Source organism: Protomyctophum parallelum (assembly GCF_964188405.1).
Source record: "Protomyctophum parallelum genome assembly, chromosome: 5".
Classification (NCBI taxonomy): domain Eukaryota; kingdom Metazoa; phylum Chordata; class Actinopteri; order Myctophiformes; family Myctophidae; genus Protomyctophum; species Protomyctophum parallelum.
In genome coordinates this window covers 1,875,146-1,897,574 of record NC_139702.1, presented here as the reverse complement: position 1 = coordinate 1,897,574, position 22,429 = coordinate 1,875,146, and the positions used below count along the sequence as shown (strand labels likewise).

At 44.0% G+C, this 22,429-nt stretch overlaps 2 protein-coding genes across 2 annotated transcripts in view; both read right to left on the bottom strand.

Moving 5' to 3' along the window:
• Positions 1–362: 362 nt before the first annotated feature.
• LOC310859189 (NACHT, LRR and PYD domains-containing protein 3-like) overlaps positions 363–22,429 on the bottom strand; it is a gene marked incomplete at its 5' end in the record, with an annotated part of 125,411 nt that continues 103,344 nt past the window's right edge. The window contains one exon of the mRNA XM_083765590.1: positions 363–1,414. The remainder of the gene's footprint in view (positions 1,415–22,429) is intronic.
• LOC310859190 (uncharacterized protein) overlaps positions 1,408–22,429 on the bottom strand; it is a gene marked incomplete at its 5' end in the record, with an annotated part of 57,260 nt that continues 36,238 nt past the window's right edge. Inside the window, 9 exons of the mRNA XM_083765591.1 lie at positions 1,408–2,296; positions 3,731–3,795; positions 6,297–6,452; positions 6,534–6,707; positions 7,442–7,615; positions 8,904–9,444; positions 9,610–9,694; positions 9,755–9,892; positions 10,076–11,355. Coding sequence (XP_083621717.1) covers positions 1,704–2,296; positions 3,731–3,795; positions 6,297–6,452; positions 6,534–6,707; positions 7,442–7,615; positions 8,904–9,444; positions 9,610–9,694; positions 9,755–9,892; positions 10,076–11,355 — 3,206 coding nt within the window. The 3' untranslated portion in view covers positions 1,408–1,703. The remainder of the gene's footprint in view (positions 2,297–3,730; positions 3,796–6,296; positions 6,453–6,533; positions 6,708–7,441; positions 7,616–8,903; positions 9,445–9,609; positions 9,695–9,754; positions 9,893–10,075; positions 11,356–22,429) is intronic.

Genomic DNA, 22,429 nt, shown 5'->3' with positions numbered 1-22,429 from the left:
CAGCTGTTCAGAGGAGGGTCACACTCACCCTGAAAAGCTGCTCATAGGAGGGTCACAGTCACCCTGAAAAGCTGTTCAGAGGAGGGTCACACTCACCCTGAAAAGCTGCTCATAGGAGGGTCACACTCACCCTGAAAAGCTCTTCATAGGAGGGTCACACTCACCCTGAAAAGCTGCTCATAGGAGGGTCACACTCACCCTGAAAAGCTGCTCATAGGAGGGTCACACTCACCCTGAAAAGCTGTTCATAGGAGGGTCACACTCACCCTGAAAAGCTGCTGATAGGAGGGACTAGCGCCCCTCAAAGAAGGGTCATAGGACTTGATAGGAGGGTCAAAGAAGGCGTTCAACAGCATGAAATGTAAATATGTTTTTAATCAACACATCTCAAATAGAACAACAAATATATAGTTATATAAGATAACAGCATTGTGACAACAGTGTTGTTTTGGGCAGCACATTTCTGTTTTAGTTTTAGTCAGTCTTTGGAATAAAACATTTGGCGGGCCTTGATGCGGTCGTAATGACTGTTTTTACACCAAATAGCCGATCTACAAGCTCACGCTGCGACACACTGGACAACACTGGACAGCTTCTCAAAGTCTTTGTCTCTCAGGGCACGACTCAGGTGGAGAGAAGTGGATTGGGTGGATGTTTATTGGAGGTGCCGTTCCCCGTCGCGGTCCATTTGGTTCCATTTGAACCATCTGGACCCAATGCACATCACACACTGTGTGTGTGTGTGTGCGTAGGCGTGTGTGTGTGTGTGTGTGTGTGTGTGTGTGTTTGTGTGTGTGCATGTTTCCTTGAGGTATATGATTGTTATAGAATATAAATAGAATACAATACAATAGAAAAGCCAAAAACGAATCTTAAGAAAATAAGAGGGTCTCGACCCACAGGTTGAGAACCACTGTGCTACTTTTACATTTCAACGACCCCAGATGACCCTAACGGTGACCCCAGATGACCCTAACGGTGACCCCAGATGAACCTAACCGTGACCCCAGATGACCCTAACGGTGACCCCAGATGACCCTAACCGTGACTCTATGGAAACCAAAACATATTATGTAAACACCCCCCCCCCACACCTGTTCCTGATTATTACATTATGATACAACACACTGTCTGTCTGTCCTCACAGCCTGTCTGTCTGTCCTCACAGCCTGTCTGTCTGTCCTCACAGCCTGTCTGTCTGTCCTCACAGCCTGTCTGTCTGTCCTCACAGCCTGTCTGTCTGTCCTCACAGCCTGTCTGTCCTCACAGCCTGTCTGTTCTCACAGCCTGTCTGTCCTCACAGCCTGTCTGTCTGTCCTCACAGCCTGTCTGTCTGTCCTCAAAGCCTGTCTGTCTGTCCTCACAGCCTGTCTGTCCTCACAGCCTGTCTGTCCTCACAGCCTGTCTGTCTGTCCTCACAGCCTGTCTGTCCTCACAGCCTGTCTGTGCTCACAGCCTGTCTGTGCTCACAGCCTGTCTGTCTGTCCTCACAGCCTGTCTGTCCTCACAGCCTGTCTGTGCTCACAGCCTGTCTGTGCTCACAGCCTGTCTGTCCTCAAAGCCTGTCTGTCTGTCCTCACAGCCTGTCTGTCCTCACAGCCTGTCTGCCTGTGCTCACAACCTGTCTGTCCTCACAGTCTGTCTGTCCTCACAGCCTGTCTGTCCTCACAGTCTGTCTGTCTGTCCTCACAGCCTGTCTGTCCTCACAGCCTGTCTGTCCACACAGCCTGTCTGTCTGTCCTCACAGCCTGTCTGTCCTCACACAGAGACACAGAGGAGTCAGACCAAACACCAAACCCAGCATAGAGCGGTTGAGTGAAGGAGGTCTGGACGGTGTACAGGTGAGTCAGAGTGTCCTCTAACACTCTGTAGAAGGACAGAGTCCCAGCGGGACGGTCCAGATACACGGCTACTCTGTTGGAGCCAGAGGGACAGATAGGAAGGTTAGTATCCTTACTATTGTGTGTGACAAAGTAAGCGTTACCATGCTGACCATCAGCACAGCCCAGACACCAGGACCGTTCATTCCCTCCAAGCCCACAGTCCTGACCGTCTCCTTTCCTACCGATGTCTCCGTCAGTCACTCCTATCCAAACCCGTCCACTGAACTGTACCTCACTGTAGCAGCGTTCATCTAGACTCTCTGAACTCAGAACCTGCTGCTCTGTATCAAACCTGTCAGGATGGTCAGGATATGAATGAGGCTGACCATCCTGATGGGTCACCTTCCTGTTGTTCTCAGACAGAGTGAGGCGACAGTTTGCTGTGTTTGTGTCCAGAGTGAGACGCTGGAAATCTGATGAGAAAACAACACAGTACATTAAATACATCCTTCACTGAATGATACGTGCACGGAGCACGTGTACACACACACACACACACACACACACACACACACACACACACACACACACACACACACACACACACACACACACACACACACACACACACACACACACACACTTTTTCTGTATCAGATGTACAAGCTCAAAGCGCGGAACGCAGTGATGCGCTGTGAGCTTGTAGATCTGCTATTTTTAAATAGCCGACGTATAAGATATGGATAAAGTGTTTAATATATAATATTTATATGTAATGCTGAATTAACACATTTAGCTGGGGACCCCTTGGAACCCTCCAAGGACCCCCTGGAACCCCCCACAGACCCCTGGAACCCTCCAAGGACCCCCTGGAACCCTCCACGGACCCCTGGAACCCTCCAAGGACCCCCTGGAACCCCCCAAGGACCCCCTGGAACCCTCCACGGACCCCTGGAACCGTCCAATGACGGAACCCCCCAAGGACCCATGGATCTGATATTTTCAGCAGATTTGGTGTAGACCCCAGTGCAGACCCCAGTGCAGTTCACTCGGTGGCGCGCTATGAACTTGTAGATCTGCCATCTTTCAATATCCTGGGTACCGCCCTGAGTACCGGCCTGGGTTCCGGCCGGCCTGGGTACCAGATTCTAAAAATGTCTTCTACATCCAGACAGTTTTCTGAAAAGGCTATTTTTCTTCCATCTTTCAAAAATAGCAGATCTACAAGCTCGTAGCGCGCCACTCGGTGGCGCGCTACGAGCTTGTAGATCTGCTATAAAGCAGTGCAGCATGGCAAAACACACACCTGTTTAATGTGCACTGAACACACACACACACACACACACACACACACACAGTATCAGATGTACAAGCTCAAAGCGCGGCACACAGTGATGCGCTGTGAGCTTGTAGATCTGCTATTTTTAAATAGCCAACGTATAAAATATGGATAAAGTGTTTAAACCATTTTGGGCGGGAACCCCTTTTGGTGTTAGCACTATGTTATGCTTTAGCCATTGAAAAATAGCAGATCTACAAGCTCATAGCGCGCCACCGAGTGGCGCGCTACAAGCTTGTAGATCTGCTATTTTTGAAAAATCGAGAACGACTGACATAGAAACCGCCTGGAACCATCCACGGACCCCCTGGAACCCTACACGGACCCCTGGAACCCCCCAAGGACCCCCTGGAACCCTACACGGACCCCTGGAACCCCCCAAGGACCCCCTGGAACCCCCCCAGTTCCACAACATGTTGCAACGCAACACGTTGTGAGCTTGAAGATCAGATATTTTCAGCAGATTTGGTGCAGAGGGAAAAGGAGGGTCCAAGGATAGATCCCAGACAGACAGACAGACAGACAGACAGACAGACAGACAGACAGACAGACAGACAGACAGACTCACGTGTTGTAAGGAGTTGAGGTTCACAGCGTTGAGGTTTAGTCCAGCGTTCTCCTCCATGATTCACACTGTAGGAAGTAGAACAACAATGAATCAAGTCAAAACCTGCTGCTTAATGTCTCACATCGGCCTGTTTTAGTCCCACCAAATATTTACTAAACACATTTTGTCATCATTCTCCCACAGACTCCGTCCAAACATCACTCGTTGGAAGAGGAGGTCGGACGCGGTTTTTATTATTTGTTTAATTCGAAGCGCAGTTGCGTTCCACTGACTTTGGGACTGGTTTGGGGCGGGAGGGGGGTTTGAATGTAATTATTGACTGTTGGTTTGAGTTTGTTTTCTTGTTTGTTTATTTCATTTAGTAGGGAAAGAGACAGGGAGAGACGTCATTGTGAAGTGTACTGTTTACCTGTGATTTCGTCAATTACAACTTCCTACATAGTGTTCAGAGTAAACCCCACCATCCTGCTGATTTATTCCTTAGTTAATAATTTGCCTTGACGGCGATTGTTACACACTGATACTTCTATCATCTCTATAGATAGATTATAGACATGTTAAATATATCAATACTTCTATCCTCATGTCTTTAGACTATGATGTCATTTAGAACACTGTTTAGATTCAGATGCTGTTTATCATTCTAGTATATCATGGTGAACATCATAACACTCACTGTAAATCACTGTCTGTATCAATCACTGTACATTCAAAATGTTAGAAATAGAACCATGGAACACAGACACCGACTATACTGTATGTTAATGTTATAATACAGAGGTGGGCAACTTTGTACTTTCCCCCTAAAGGAACGCTTGGAGGAAGCTGCCACCAGGTTTATTGACTAACACTAAGACTAGACTAAGACTAGACCATTTCAGATGAGTAAAATAGGACTAAAACTAAAGCGTGTGTTATTCAAAAGACTAAATTGGAATTAGCTGTCAAAATGAACACTGGCCAGGCTACCATATTGCAGCGTTGCAAACTGCATAATATTGCTGCCCTACAGAACAGATGTGAGTCAAGCAAGAACCCTCATGAAACAGAGGTGTTCAGAGAGCAACATCTAGTGGTCTATTGCACCTTTCAATCTGAGATTGTTTTGGGTCCATTTGGTTACAACGGAGCTTGTAATAGGCCATTTTAAAATTGTCTATAGGCAACCTTAGGCACCAGTGCCAACATTGGCACAAATAAGGAGGGTGATCACTGGCACACTGCGGCATAAGTGTGTGAAAGAGCCTTTTTGGTTTAAAATACTATAACTAACTATTAAAAAAAAGATAGCCAACGTATAAAATATGGATAAAGTGTTCAACCCATTCTGAACGGGAACCCCTTTTGGTGTTAGCACTATGTTATGCTTTAGCCATTGAAAAATAGAAGATCTACAAGCTCGTAGCGCGCCACCGAGTGGCGCGCTACGAGCTTGTAGGTCTGCTATTTCTGAAAAATCGAAGAACGACTGACAGAAACATGGCTTTTTCAGAAAACTGTCAGGATGTAGAAGACCCCTGGAACCCCCCAAGGACCCCCTGGAACAGACAGACAGACAGACAGACAGACAGACAGACAGACAGACAGACAGACAGACAGGATGTAGAAACATTCACCCATTCACACACACATTCATACACCGATGACAGAGGTAAGTAATTACATCTAATTACATTCTACATTAATTAAAACTCAGAACAATAACCCACCTATCTCCCTAGTCAGAGTTCTGCTATATTTCCACCCTCACCCCAGAGGGACACATATTACACATTACATTGCAAACTACTGTCGTAGCAAAAACAGCCAATCTACAAGCTCACAACACGCCGCAATGCAACGCCTTTTGAGCTTGTGGATCAGCTATTTTTGCTATTATTTGAACTGAAATCCTTAATTATTCTTTTGCTATTTTTGAATTGGAATCCTGAAAAGTAACATTTTTATTTAATTTCAAATGCATTTAACTTTATGAACCAAATACAAATACATTGGACATAAAAAATAGACATCAAAACAATAATATATCAATGTTCGGATATATATACCTGCGGGCCGCTTTAAGTGATGGTGGGGGCTGCATGTGGCCCCCGGGCCGCCAGTTGGGCCCCCCATGTATGTTATATATAACCATGGAACATAGACACTATCTACTGTATATTAATCTATGTTATAGAACCATGGAACATAGACACTATCTACTGTATATTAATCTATGTTATAGAACCATGGAACACAGACACTATCTACTGTATATTAATCTATGTTATAGATTATAGAACCATGGAACATAGTCACCATCTACTGTATATTAAATCTCTGCTGGAATGAACATGATCATATGGTAATATGATATGATAATATGGGAAACTGCATTTATAAAGCGCATTACATTACAATGTAGTTCACATTCACCCACCGATGGCAGAGGAAAACATGCATGCTCATCGGGAGCTGTTAGGGGTTCAGAGAGTCTTGCTCAAGGACACTTCGACATGTAGCAGCCAGGAGGAGCCGGGAATTTAACCTGGAACCTTTGACGGCCGCTCTACACAAGTCTACTCACTTGACAGTCTCCAGGGCAGCAGACAGCTTCTTCAGAGCAGAGTCTCCTAAGTGGCTGAAGTTCAAGTCCAGCTGTTTCAGCTGGGAGGAGGGGTTGGAGGTCACAGCTGAAGCCAGAGAAGAACAGCCTTCCTCTGTGACTCCACAGCCTGACAACCTGCAGAGAAATACACATTTAACAAAGTGCTGTGTTGATGTTCACGTAGAGATCCACACAGAGAGAACACACATTCTTTACCCCAGGATCTGCAGTCCACACTGTGGACTCTTCAGTAACGCAGAGAGCTGGAGCAGTTGTGATTCCTGCAGGCAGATGAAACTGAGGTCCAATTCTTTCAGATGGAGAAGATTAGAGCTGAGAGCTGAGAGCAGAACTTCAAATCCTGTCTGTGTGAAGGTACAGCCAGCAAGTCTGCAATTACACATGAAATATCTGGACTGAATATCACAGTTTTGGAGTAAAGACGCCAAGAGATGGAAAGAGAAGGCAGGCAGGGATTATGTGAAGTAAATCATCATAATCTTAATCTTCCAACATAGGAATTGTGTGTGTAAGTGTGCGTGTGTGCCAACATGACTACATACTGTAATCACTGTACCCCATTAGTTCACATAATGATAATTCCCTAGCAGCCATGATGGATCACATATTGTAGTTACTGTACCGTAGCATTGATAATGATAATCCCCTAGCAGCCATGATGGATCACATATTGTAGTTACTGTACCGTACGTAGCATTGTGATGTGAGAGTGTGAACTAGACAACACAAACTCTGACCATATCATTATTCTAATCAGTGGGATACCATGATGTCAACTTTATTAACACTCTTATTATTAACCCATTCTGACCTGAGATCAGATTCATACGAGGTTTCCACTGGACACACACTGGTCTGATTAACCCATTCTGACCTGAGATCAGATTCTAAAAATGTCAGTCGTTCTTCGATTTTTCAACAATAGCAGACCTACAAGCTCGTAGCGCGCCACTCGGTGGCGCGCTATGAGCTTGTAGATCTGCTATTTTTCAATAGCTAAAGCATAACATGATGCTAACACCAAAATGGGTTCCCGTTCAGAATGGGTTAAGAATCAAACTATAAATAATAAAACAGAACTAATAATAAAATAATAATGTGACCTCAGTATCTCCAGATGACAGTTTGGACTCTTCAATGCAGCAGTGAGCAGGTCCATGGATGGATCCTCTATGTCATTATAACTGATGTCCAATTCTCTTAGATGTGAAGGATTAGAGCTGAGAGCTGAAGCCACAATCTCACATTCTGCCTCTTGGAGGGAACAGCCAACAAGTCTGTAAATGTAGATGATGTAAAATCAGTGACCATCAACACAGATTAGATCAAATTCATGTTCAATGAAATTAACTATAAAGTGTAATGTAAATGTACCAATGTCTAGTTGGTCAGATATTGACAGGTCATATAAGAACAGTCTAGTTGGTCAGATATTAACAGGTCATATAAGAACAGTCTAGTTGGTCAGATATTGACAGGTCATATAAGAACAGTCTAGTTGGTCAGATATTGACAGGTCATATAAGAACAGTCTAGTTGGTCAGATATTGACAGGTCATACAAGAACAGTCTAGTTGGTCAGATATTAACAGGTCATATAAGAACAGTCTAGTTGGTCAGATATTGACAGGTCATATAAGAACAGTCTAGTTGGTCAGATATTGACAGGTCATATAAGAACAGTCTAGTTGGTCAGATATTGACAGGTCATATAAGAACAGTCTAGTTGGTCAGATATTGACAGGTCATAAGAACGGTCTAGTTGTTCAGATATTGACAGGTCATATAAGAACAGTCTAGTTGGTCAGATATTGACAGGTCATAAGAACAGGTCATATAAGAACAGGGAACCAAAAAACATCAAAGTGAAAGACAGATAATCTGCATTAACCAATTCTGACCCGAGATCAGATTCTAAAAATGTCTTCTACATCCTGATAGTTTTCTGAAAAAGCTGTTTCTATGGCAGTCGTTCTTCGACTAAAATAGCAGACCTACAAGCTCATAGCGCGCCACCGAGTGGCGCGCTATGAGCTTGTAGATCTGCTATTTTTCAATAGCTAAAGCATAACATGATGTTTAACCCATTCTGACCTGAGATCAGATTCTAACGCACAGAAGAGTGGTGGTTCTTTAACGCATTTTGACCTGAGATCAGATTCTAAAAAATGTCTTCTAAATCCTGACAGTTTCAAAAAATAGCAGACCTACAAGCTCATAGCGCGCCACTCGGTGGCGCGCTATGAGCTTGTAGATCTGCTATATATATTTTTTTTAGCGAAAGCATGACATGATGCTAACGGGGGGGTTCCCGCCCAAAATGGGTTAAAACACCAAAAGGGGTTCCCGCCCAAAATGGTTTAATACTACAGTGTGTAACTTGCATTGATTGATCTATGAATGTTATCTTATTTATTCTTTTTACTTTGTTCTCTGTGCGTGTCAGTCAGTTCCATTTAGGCAAAAATGCTGTATAAATATTGCACACACACACACACACACACACACACACACACACACACACACACACATTCCAACAGGTTTTCTATCCACATGACTACTAACCGAGCCTTTCTGCTGTTCCTCACAGCTGGGAGTAGTCTGGATGTCCCCCAGAATGATGATGTGTCATATTGTTGCAGGTCAAACTCCTCCAGAAGCTCGTCTGACGTCATCAGCATGAAGGCCAGAGCTGAACACTGGCTCTCAGACAGTTCTGTCTTTGATCTGTCCGCTGACTTCAGGTACTGTTGGATCTCCTGATGTACTGAGAGGTCGTTCATCTCCATCAGACAGTGGAAGATGTTGATGAATCTGTCAGGAGAGAGACTCTGATCTTCCATTTTCATCTCCTTCAGGTTGTTGATGACTCTCTGGATGCTCTCTGGACTGTTCTCTGTGTGACCCAGCAGGCCTCCTAACAGACTCTGGTTGGACTCCAGCGAGAGGCCATGAAGGAAGCGGACAAAGAGGTCCAGGTGGCCGTTCTTACTCTTCAGGGCTTTTTGAAAGGCTCTCTGCAGGAAGTCGTCCAGGGTCATTTCTTCATTCATACTCTTCAGGGATTCTTCAATGGAATCATCTTCTTCTTCTTCTTCTTCTTCTCCTCCTCCTCCTCCCATACTCTTCAGGGATTCTTCCATGGCTCTCTGCAGGATGACGTCTTCTTCTTCTTCTTCTTCTCCTCCTCCTCCTCCTCCTCCTCCTCCTTCCATGGCTCTCTGCAGGATGACGTCTTCTTCCCCTCCTCCTCCTCCTCCTCCTTCCATACTCTTCAGGGATTCTTCCATGGCTCTCTGCAGGAAGACGTCTTCGTCGTCTTCTTCGTCTTCTCCGTCTTCTTCTTCTTCTTCTTCTTCTTCTTCTCCTCCTCCTCCTCCTCCTCCTCCTCCTTCCATGGCTCTCTGCAGGATGACGTCTTCTTCCCCTCCTCCTCCTCCTCCTCCTTCCATACTCTTCAGGGATTCTTCCATGGCTCTCTGCAGGAAGACGTCTTCTTCCCCTCCTCCTCCTCCTCCTCCTTCCATACTCTTCAGGGATTCTTCCATGGCTCTCTGCAGGAAGACGTCTTCGTCGTCTTCTTCTTCTTCTTCTTCTTCTTCTTCTTCTTCTTCTTCTTCTTCTTCTTCTTCTTCTTCTTCTTCTTCTTCTTCTTCTTCTTCTTCTTCTTCTTCTTCTTCTTCTTCTTCTTCTTCTTCTTCTTCTTCTTCTTCTCCTCCTCCCAGGAATGTCTTCAGTACCTTCATGTTCTTCTGTGTGAAACAGTGCATCAGGTAGACTGCAGCCAGGAACTCCTGGATGCTCAGATGAACAAAGCTGTAGATCTTCCTCTGAGATCGAACGGTCTCTTCTTTGAAGATCTCTGTGCACACTCCCGAGTACAGCGCGGCGTGGTTCACATCGAGACCACACTCTTCCAGGTCTTCTTGGTAGAACGTGACGCTGCCTTTCTTCAGATGTTTAAACGCCAGCAGGCAGAGCATCAGAAGAACATCCCTGTCAGTCTCGCCATACATCGTCATCATCCTTTTTATCATGATCGATATGAACTGGCTGAACATCCCGGTCAGGCTCTTGGGCAGCTGTCCTGTCTTGCCTGTCTTCACCAGGTCCTCCACAACGGTAGCGGTCATCCAACAGAAGACTGGGATGTGACACATGATGTGGATGCTCTTTGATGTCTTCACGTGTGAGATGATGGTGCTGGCCAGCTCCTCATCATCACTGAACATCTTCCTGAAGAACTCCTCCTTCTGGGGGTCTGTGAACCCTCGTATTTCTGTCACCATGTCAACGCATTCAGGAGGGATCTGATAGGCTGCTGCAGGTCTGGTGGTTATCCAGAGGAGAGCCGAGGGGAGCAGATTCCTCTTGATGAGGTTCGTCAGCAGCAGGCCCACCGATGATGTCACCGTGACATCAGAGACGACGTCATTGTTGTCGAAGGCGTCGGAATCGACGTCAATGTTCTGGAATTTCAGTGGAAACCTGCTTTCATCGAGACCATCGAAGATGAAGCCAACTTTCCAGGCAGCGAGCTGCTCTGCTGTGAGCTTCTCTAACGTTGGATGGAAAACATGGATCAGTGAGAGAAGACTGTGCTGCTCATCTCGGACCAAGTTCAGCTCCCGGAATGCGAAGAGAACCAGGAGATTGATGTCTTGGTTCTCCAAACCTCTCGCCCAGTCCAGAGCGAACTTACGCACGGAGAATGTCTTCCCGATGCCAGCGATGCCAATGGTCAGAACTCTGCCGCTGGGTGTGTCTCTGCCAGGGAGGAGGGTCTTAAAGATGGCACGGCACTTGATTATGACGTCATAGATGGTCTTCATGCTGGAGGCGGTCTCAAGCTGCCACACCTCATGTTGCTGATTAACCCCTTCACTCCCTCCCGCTGATAGGTGGAGGTCTGTGTAGATGTCGGAGAGGGAGGAGGGCTCTTCAGTGACGTATGCCACATGATCAAGACCGTCCACAGTGACCTTATAGACCTTTACATACTCCGGCAGACGGACATCTGATATGAGGAGACAATTAATACATGTTAAACACTATGCTTCATTTACAACTTTACATTGAACATACCATGTAATTAAAACAACTATGTATAATATATATCCTCCAGAAAATCTAAATTTGTAAAAGAAAAAAAATGAGAAAATTGGCTAAAATAAATAACATACATTTTAGTCTAAATGTATGTGTTTATCATCAGTATTTGTATTTGGACATTGAGACAGGAATACAACGAGTATATTTAATCTGATGAGTCTGCTGCTATTTAAACATTTCATTCGTTGAAATAAAATGTTGGTGTAAAATGTGTCCAGTCTTACTGTGTCCAGGTGTGGTTCGACTGAATGTCTTCTGTCCAGGTGTGTTTCTGAATGTCTCTCTGTGGAGATGAAGACAATAAAATATATACATATAGATGAAGACAATAGAATATATACATATAGATGAAGACAATAGAATATATACATATAGATGAAGACAATAGAATATATACATAATAGATGAAGACAATATAATATATACATATAGATGAAGACAATGGAATATATACATATAGATGCATATTAGGGCTGCACGATTAATATATAATTTTAATAGAAATCGCGTTTTTTGGATTTGGACGAATGTCAAAAAAAGAAAATCTAAAATGGGTTTTCCCTTTAACTAGGGCATTTACGGTTTTCCCTTTAACTAGGGCATTTACGGCAAATCTAGCTAGGGGGAGCGATAGGTCTGCTAGGGGGAGCGATAGGTCTGCCAGGGGGAGCGATAGGTCTGCCAGGGGGAGCGATAGGTCTGCTAGGGGGAGCGATAGGTCTGCCAGGGGGAGCGATAGGTCTGCCAGGGGGAGCGATAGGTCTGCCAGGGGGAGCGATAGGTCTGCCAGGGGGAGCGATAGGTCTGCCAGGGGGAGCGATAGGTCTGACAGGGGGAGCGATAGGTCTGCCAGGGGGAGCGATAGGTCTGCTAGGGGGAGCGATAGGTCTGCTAGGGGGAGCGATAGGTCTGCCAGGGGGAGCGATAGGTCTGCTAGGGGGAGCGATAGGTCTGCCAGGGGGAGCGATAGGTCTGCCAGGGGGAGCGATAGGTCTGCCAGGGGGAGCGATAGGTCTGCTAGGGGGAGCGATAGGTCTGCCAGGGGGAGCGATAGGTCTGCCAGGGGGAGCGATAGGTCTGACAGGGGGAGTGATAGGTCTGCTAGGGGGAGCGATAGGTCTGCTAGGGGGAGCGATAGGTCTGCCAGGGGGAGCGATAGGTCTGCTAGGGGGAGCGATAAGTCTGCTAGGGGGAGCGATAGGTCTGCTAGGGGGAGCGATAGGTCTGCTAGGGGGAGCGATAGGTCTGCCAGGGGGAGCGATAGGTCTGACAGGGGGAGCGATAGGTCTGCCAGGGGGAGCGATAGGTCTGCCAGGGGGAGCGATAGGTCTGCTAGGGGGAGTGATAGGTCTGCCAGGGGGAGCGATAGGTCTGACAGGGGGAGCGATAGGTCTGCCAGGGGGAGCGATAGGTCTGCCAGGGGGAGCGATAGGTCTGCCAGGGGGAGCGATAGGTCTGCTAGGGGGAGCGATAGGTCTGCTAGGGGGAGCGATAGGTCTGCCAGGGGGAGCGATAGGTCTGCCAGGGGGAGCGATAGGTCTGCCAGGGGGAGCGATAGGTCTGCTAGGGGGAGCGATAGGTCTGCCAGGGGGAGCGATAGGTCTGCCAGGGGGAGCGATAGGTCTGCCAGGGGGAGCGATAGGTCTGCCAGGGGGAGCGATAGGTCTGCCAGGGGGAGCGATAGGTCTGCTAGGGGGAGCGATAGGTCTGCCATGGGGAGCGATAGGTCTGCCAGGGGGAGCGATAGGTCTGCCAGGGGGAGCGATAGGTCTGCCAGGGGGAGCGATAGGTCTGCCAGGGGGAGCGATAGGTCTGCCAGGGGGAGCGATAGGTCTGCTAGGGGGAGCGATAGGTCTGCCAGGGGGAGCGATAGGTCTGCCAGGGGGAGCGATAGGTCTGCCAGGGGGAGCGATAGGTCTGCCAGGGGGAGCGATAGGTCTGACAGGGGGAGAGATAAGTCTGCCATGGGGAGCGATAGGTCTGCCATGGGGAGCGATAGGAACGAGGATTTAGTTGGTTAAAATAGGCTAGTCTGTCGTCTGGAAATGGTTCAGCTTCTCCGTTTCAGATGTGGAGCGAAACTACTCAGCGTTGTAAAAGTTGTAAAAAGGGGATGCACACACCGCGCTTTGCACACGCCGCTGTGCTTGTGTTTGTTTTCCGGGTGCTGGAGCAGGTTGGGACGCTCGTGTTGCCTTCTCTCACAGGCACAGACTTTTTACAGGGACAGGTTTTAGTTCCGACATAGTGGAGGGTCGGTGTAGATTAAAATACGGTCAAAATGAACATAAGAGGACGTCGGCTGGTACTAGAATGCTTGAATTTTATATAGGCAAAAAAATGGTACCGAAAAATGCAATGAATTAGTTTGGTTGGTTAGTCAATATGGCACATACGGCAAAACTAGGCTGAGCCTTTCTTCTTCTCAATGTAAACAACAATAACAAAGCCCGCCTTGGTTCCCCGGATATCCGGTGATAAACACAAATGCATCATGGGATATGCAGTTCAACTTATAATTTGTTTCTTAGTAAGCAATATCAATCGCAATTACAATCAAATAAATCATACTGTGAATTAAATCGACTTCTTTTGTTTATAATCAATTCTCTTTTTAACTAATAATAATAACAATATGCAATGAACACATTTAACTGTTATGCAATATAAACATTACACAAATGAACTGTAACCTAAATTAAGTTACAACAGTCGGTCCCTGTGGGAGACGGCAGCACGCCTGGAGAATGGACAGGCATAGCGGCGTGAGTAGCTCTGGTCCATAGCCCTAATGCCAATTCTACCCTAGCATTAGGGCTATGGACCAGAGCTAAGCAGCGAGTGGGTGCTGCTGCAGTCTGCAGAACATCATGAAGCTTTAATATCAATATCGTGTCCCGGCCTACTGTCCCTTATTATCGTAAAGTTGGGTACTGTACACTGTTTATTTTGCATCGAGGAGCCAATAGCCATGTGTGTCTGACTCTGTGTTGACTGTGTACGTCGCCTCGGCTAAAAACAAAAGGGAAGCTTGTCTTATGTTTCGCCGTACGACCCGTTGCATCAGAGTGCTAAAAAATAGCTGATCTGCAAGCTCACAACGTTTCGCCTCCGCAACACGCTGTGAGCTGGTAGATCGGCTATTTTCAGCACGTGTATAAATGGAGGATGAGACGTTCAGAAACTTTTGCCTTGACAGTACAAGCATCAGCTGCCCCAAGTTGAAAAGAGATGTGGCATCATTATTTTTCACATGGCCCAAAATATGACTAGACAGATTCTAAATGGTAAAGGATTAGGACTACATATTTTGGACGATGCAAAAACGCTAATCCACGCCTTTGTTTTCTCTCGGCTTGATTACTGCAATGCACTTTTTTCAGGACTGCCTAAGAAAACAACTGACAGATTACAACTTGTCCAAAATGCAGCAGCCAGAGTTTTAACTAGAACTAAGATGAGAGAACATATTACTCCAGTTTTGGCATCACTGCACTGGCTTCCGGTTGTTTTTAGGATTGATTTTAAAATTATTTTACTTGTCTATAAAGCCCTCAATGGTCTCGCACCTTCCTACCTACATGACTGCCTGCCTAATTATGTCCCAAACCGCCCGCTAAGGTCTTCCACTGCTGGCCTGCTCGCTTTGCCTAAAAAAATTGCAACTAAAAAATACGGGGAAGCAGCTTTTTGCTTCTACGGGCCATCGGCATGGAACAAGCTCCCTCTGTACCTTCGTCAGGCAGCCTCTGTAGACATTTTTAAAGCTCAGCTCAAGACCCACTTCTACAACATTGCCTTTAAGTGATCTTATATTTTTTGTTACTGCTTGTTTTTTAATGTCGTTGCCTTTTATGCTTTGCTTTTATTTTATTCTCCATTGTTCTGTAAAGCACTTTGAGCTGCATTTGATGTCATGAAAGGTGCTATACAAATAAAGTTTTATTATTATTATTATTATTATTACAGATTCTAAATGGTAAAGGATTAGGACTACAGATTCTAAATGGTAAAGGATTAGGACTACAGATTCTAAATGGTAAAGGATTAGGACTACAGATTCTAAATGGTAAAGGATTAGGACTACAGATTCTAAATGGTAAAGGATTAGGACTACAGATTCTAAATGGTAAAGGATTAGGACTACAGATCCGGTCGGTCGAAACTAAAGCGAGGGTTGACATACTGTGAATCAGGAGGTCCAGGTTCGTTACTGAACTCAGGAGGTTTTCCTGGTTTAGACCAGTCACTCTTCACAGACAGAAGGCTGGGAGTTGGAGACTCTGCTCTGTGGTAGACACTTCTGGAATCATACAGACAGAAATACCAATACATAAACAACAGAGACAGTGAATAATACTACTAGAAATAATACTAAGTAAATAACAGACAGTAATTAGCATAACAGTAGCTTGTATTCCATGTAGTACAAACTGTGCAATGGAATGATTTGCCCAAGGAGATAAAGACAAGTGCCTCTCTAAACACTTAAAACTTAGGTCAGGATTGAGAAGGTGTTTTTAGAATGGGTTAAAAGGTGTCTGTTGAATTGAGCAATTGTAACAGTTATCTCCTTAACACATTCCGACCAGGATTACTGCATGCTTTTGTGAGGGTACCTACCCTAGGGGACACGGGGAGAACATGTGAGGGTACCTACCCTAGGGGACACGGGGAGAACATGTGAGGGTACCTACCCTAGGGGACACGGGGAGAACATGTGAGGGTACCTACCCTAGGGGACACGGGGAGAACATACAAACTCCACACAGAAAGGCCCTTTCGCCAACCCCGCCTCGGGTATGGGCACTGATGACGCAGAGGAGAGAACACGCCCCCAGCGCCCACAGCGGGAATCGAACCCAGGGCCTTCTAGCTGTGAGGCGACAACACTACCGACTGTGCCACTGTCCTCCCTCTTGGTTTTATTTTTGATAAAGATTTAAAACGTAATAAACAAATCAGCTCCATCGTTAAAACTATCTTCTTCCAATCATTGCCACGGTCAAATCCTACCTCCCCTAAAAACAGCTGGAGATGGTTATCCATGCTTTGATTTCATCAAGAATAGATTATTGCAACTCTTTGTATATTGGCATCGACCAGGCATCACTCAGGCGTTTACAGCTAGTGCAGAACACAGCTGCCCGCCTTCTCACCGGCACTATAAAATATGTTATAGTGTATATTGTATAGTGTTATTGTTAGTGTATATTGTATAGTGTTATAGTGTATAATGTATAGTGTATATGGTATAGTGTTATAGTGTATATTGTATAGTGTTATAGTGTATATATATATTGTATAGTGTTACAGTGTTATTGTGTTGTATATATTTATAGGAGGGTTGACATACTGTGAATCAGGAGGTCCAGGTTCGTTACTGAACTCAGGAGGTTTTCCTGGTTTAGACCAGTCACTCTTCACAGACAGAAGGCTGGGAGTTGGAGACTCTGCTCTGTGGTGGACACTTCTGGAATCATACAGACAGAAATACCAATACATTAACAACAGAGACAGTGAATAATACTACTAGAAATAATACTAAGTAAATAACAGACAGTAATTAGCATAACAGTAGCTTGTATTCCATGTAGTACAAACTGTGCAATCGAATGATTTGCCCAAAGAGATAAAGACAACACACTTAAAACACTTAAAACTTAGGTCAGGATTGAGAAGGCGTTTTTAGAATCCTTAATGGGTCTGTTGAATTGAGCAATTGTAGAGGGTCCTCCTCAGGAGAGCTTTGATGCTTCGGTGTCCGTGAAGAGATGGAGGGAGGGACTGAGAGTCAGGAGACCAAATTTTTAATCCTGGCCCCAGGACAATGCATGAGTTAAAAATCACACCCATGTGAACTGAGGTGCTCTTATCATTATATATCATCATATCATACGTCATATTTGGTGGACATTTGATCTAATTTCTTTCATTCTCAATAGCAAATATTGAGACCTGGGGGGACAAGCTGTTTAGCAAAAAAGGGAAGGGAAAATGTTTATGGTGGACTGAATAAATTGCTGAAAAACTAGGCTTTCTCCATGGTCTGAATAATTAAGTTTCATATTTTATTGTTAAGCCTTAACCCGGCATGTGATGAACTCTGCAGTGCTCAGTGCTCAGAAATGCAATGTCTTAATGCCACGGTTAGGTATGCACGTGACTAATGCACTGAAATGGAGATGTTTACAAGTGTAAATTGGTATACTGAGTTATACTGTTTTATTAATACAATGTATTGCGTGATATATATTGTCTGTGCTCCTTACCTTTTGTGTAGGTGCTCCTAATTTTTTGCTAGTGCTACTAACTTTTTAATTTGGGAGCACTGGTGCTACCAAGAAAAGTTAATTTCGAGCCCTGGGTTCACAGACATGCCGGTCTGACAGACAGACAGCAATCACTAGGGCTAATTAGCCCTATAAAAATAGAAGTCCACATTATGGCATCAGTGCAATTCGGCCAGTCATAGTTTTAAGCCAGATCACCTTAATTAATTATAATATGGGCAAGGGCAACTGTGTAGGCTGTAGGCTACTACATTGATCTCATCATGAGATCAATCAAGTTTGGTGCCAAATGTCCCACGAATATTTTTTATTTTTTTCCACTTAATTTTTATTGAAGGAAGAACAGACAAGAAAAAAACAACTGACAAGACTATACGGAAAGAAAAAGAAAAAGACAAAAAGTAAACGAAAAAAAGGCTGCATTTCTCATATTACAAAAACATTCAATGAAATCCTATTGCAATATCGCTAGGCTGAGAGAAGAGATTCCACTTTTCCCACTTTTTATAGAATTTATCCTCTTGTAGTCTAAGTATGAATGTTAGTTTTTCCATAGCATACAGTTCCTCAATAATGTCCATCCATTGATCTTTCGTTGGTGGGTCCTGCTGGCACCAGCGTCGTGTGATTGCTTTTTTACTTGCTGCTAAGAGGATCTTGATAAAATAATTATCATGTATTAGAAACTCTTCAGGGATATTTCCCAACAGTAGAAAAGAAACAGACAGAGGTATCTCAAAACACAGAATGGTCTCCAAGGTGGAATGGATGTCCTGCCAGTATTTCTGAAAGACCAGAAAATATGAGCGTGGCCCGCCCCCTTGTGGCCACACTGTCTCCAGCAAGGCTGATCTGTTTTCAGTTGTCTCGATTTAATTTTGGGTGTAATAAAAAATCTCATTAGGTTCTTCCAACAGAATTCTCTCCACATTCTTGAGTTGGTGGATGTAATTTGTGTATTGCACATGTTTGCCCATTCTTCTGATGTGATGCTAATCTCCAACTCTTTTTCCCAATTAGTTTTAATGTACTCTGTGGAATTGACCCTAGCTGAAACCAGGGCATTATATATACTGGACACTACTCTTTTGGATCGTTTGAGGCCACCGGCTCGGATGCTTTCACCTCCCCCATGAAGTACTCTCGTATTTGGAGGTATCTAAAAAAGTCCTTGTTATCTATGCACATACACATATCTTTCAATTGTTCAAAGTTCAATAACACATTGCCTTTCATGGCAGTACTGTAAGAGGAAAAACCATACCGAGCCCATCGCCTGAAAGTTTGATCGTACACACCAGGCTTAAAATCTGGATCGTAAGCGGGCCACCTCAACACCCTGATTGTCCTCTCCATTTTGAACTGTTTCACGACTTTGAACCAAGTATTTAAAGTAAATATTGTGAATGGGTCTAAAATGTCATAGTATGACTTAGCCTGGTCTTTGTTCCCAATTAAAGACTGAATAGGGATGTTGATTGATTTAATTTCCAAAGCTTTCCATTTAGCCTCGCATTTATCATCACACCAACATATTAAAGGTCTTAATTGTGACGCATAATAGTAATGCCTCAAATTTGGAAGGGATAGTCCCCCTCTTTCTTTAGGGAGTTGTAAAGTTTGGAATCTGATTCTCGGTTTTTTTCCGTTCCAGATAAATCTAGATATCATTTTGTCCCATTCAAAAAACTGTTTGGCAGGCACCTCCACTGGTAGAGACTGAAAGAAATATAATATCCTAGGTATAACATTCATCTTGACTGCTTCTATTCTAGAACTTAAGTCCAAGGGTGACAGAGACCATCTCTCAATATCTTTTTTAATTTGTGTGATTATGGGTTGATAATTTGCTTCATAGAGTTTAGATAGGTCCTTAGTCAACCTTATTCCCAGATATTTAATTGATTTAGAGTTCCAATTGAAAGGGTAAAGCTCTTTTCCCACGAATCATTTTAATATGACGACGTCATATGAAATGAACCTGCACTTACATCTGATATATATATATATATATATATATATATATATATATATATATATATATATATATATATATATGTGTCCATAATCAGAACACATCCATTCTGTATTCAGACAGATGACAGTGAGATCAATCTAAAAGACGGACTTCCCCGCATTAATCAATGCAGCTCTGATTAAAAAAGTATCGGATATCTATTTTACCTCTGCAGGCGAGTGTGCAATTGTTCAATAGAAATGGCTTTCTCTAGGTTTCTCTTGGTTTTATTTTTGATAAAGATTTAAAACGTAATAAACAAATCAGCTCCATCGTTAAAACTATCTTCTTCCAATCATCGCCACGGTTAAATCCTACCTCCCCCTATAGACCGATTCCGTACCGGTTTCATGGTCGCAGCCTACGTATTTCCTGTAGGCGGACTCGACATAGCTGCGGGAGTAAAACCCTCACCAGGCGCACCTCTTCCACTACAGTGAACGGCAGAGTGACTGATGTTAGTTTGCCTCAAACTTTACTCCTTTACCTGCTTTTTTACTAACACTAACATTACAAAGATGCCCAGAACATTGAGATGAACCTGTGTAGTTTATGGCTGCTCCAACAGTAGTGGCAACATAAAAAAAAAAAAAAAAACGGAATGTCTAATATCCACCTCGGTGGCGGAGACCAGAGCCATTGAGTAATGGTTGAGACAAAGCAGTGAAGGGTCCTGAAAGATACGTAATTTCAGTCTTACCCAATACCCAATCTTTCTGTTTTATGAACACAAGGCTGCTGTATTTTATACCTCATACTAAGCATTTAAAGTATGAGGTATAAAGTACAGCAGCCTTGTGTTAATAAACAGAAAGATTTGGTATTGGGTAAGACTTGCGTTATGTATCTTTCACTGCTTTGTCTCAACCATTACTCAATGGCTCTGGTCTCCGCCACAGCGGTGGATATTAGACATTCGTTTTTTTTTTTTTTTTTTATGTTGCCACTACTGTTGGAGCAGCCATAAACTACACAGGTTCATCTCGATGTTCTGGGCATCTTTGTAATGTTAGTGTTAGTAAAAAAGCAGGTAAAGGAGTAAAGTTTGAGGCAAACTAACATCAGTCACTCTGCCGTTCACTGTAGTGGAAGAGGTGCGCCTGGTGAGGGTTTTACTCCCGCAGCTATGTCGAGTCCGCCTACAGGAAATACGTAGGCTGCGACCATGAAACCGGTACGGAATCGGTCTATAAACAGCTGGAGATGGTTATCCATGCTTTGATTTCATCAAGAATAGATTATTGCAACTCTTTGTATATTGGCATCGACCAGGCATCACTCAGGCGTTTACAGCTAGTGCAGAACACAGCTGCCCGCCTTCTCACCGGCACTATAAAATATGTTATAGTGTATATTGTATAGTGTTATTGTTAGTGTATATTGTATAGTGTTATAGTGTATATTGTATAGTGTATATGGTATAGTGTTATAGTGTATATTGTATAGTGTTATAGTGTATATATAATGTATAGTGTTACAGTGTTATTGTGTTGTATATATTTATAGGAGGGTTGACATACTGTGAATCAGGAGGTCCAGGTTCGTTACTGAACTCAGGAGGTTTTCCTGGTTTAGACCAGTCACTCTTCACAGACAGAAGGCTGGGAGTTGGAGACTCTGCTCTGTGGTGGACACTTCTGGAATCATACAGACAGAAATACCAATACATAAACAACAGAGACAGTGAATAATACTACTAGAAATAATACTAAGTAAATAACAGACAGTAATTAGCATAACAGTAGCTTGTATTCCATGTAGTACAAACTGTGCAATGGAATGATTTGCCCAAGGAGATAAAGACAAGTGCCTCTCTAAACACTTAAAACTTAGGTCAGGATTGAGAAGGTGTTTTTAGAATGGGTTAAAAGGTGTCTGTTGAATTGAGCAATTGTAACAGTTATCTCCTTAACACATTCCGACCAGGATTACTGCATGCTTTTGTGAGGGTACCTACCCTAGGGGACACGGGGAGAACATGTGAGGGTACCTACCCTAGGGGACACGGGGAGAACATACAAACTCCACACAGAAAGGCCCTTTCGCCAACCCCGCCTCGGGTATGGGCACTGATGACGCAGAGGAGAGAACACGCCCCCAGTGCCCACAGCGGGAATCGAACCCAGGGCCTTCTAGCTGTGAGGCGACAACACTACAGACTGTGCCACTGTCCTCCCTCTTGGTTTTATTTTTGATAAAGATTTAAAACGTAATAAACAAATCAGCTCCATCGTTAAAACTATCTTCTTCTAATCATCGCCACGGTTAAATCCTACCTCCCCCTAAAAACAGCTGGAGATGGTTATCCATGCTTTGATTTCATCAAGAATAGATTATTGCAACTCTTTGTATATTGGCATCGACCAGGCATCACTCAGGCGTTTACAGCTAGTGCAGAACACAGCTGCCCGCCTTCTCACCGGCACTATAAAATATGTTATAGTGTATATTGTATAGTGTTATTGTTAGTGTATATTGTATAGTGTTATAGTGTATATTGTATAGTGTATATGGTATAGTGTTATAGTGTATATTGTATAGTGTTATAGTGTATATATATTGTATAGTGTTACAGTGTTATTGTGTTGTATATATTTATAGGAGGGTTGACATACTGTGAATCAGGAGGTCCAGGTTCGTTACTGAACTCAGGAGGTTTTCCTGGTTTA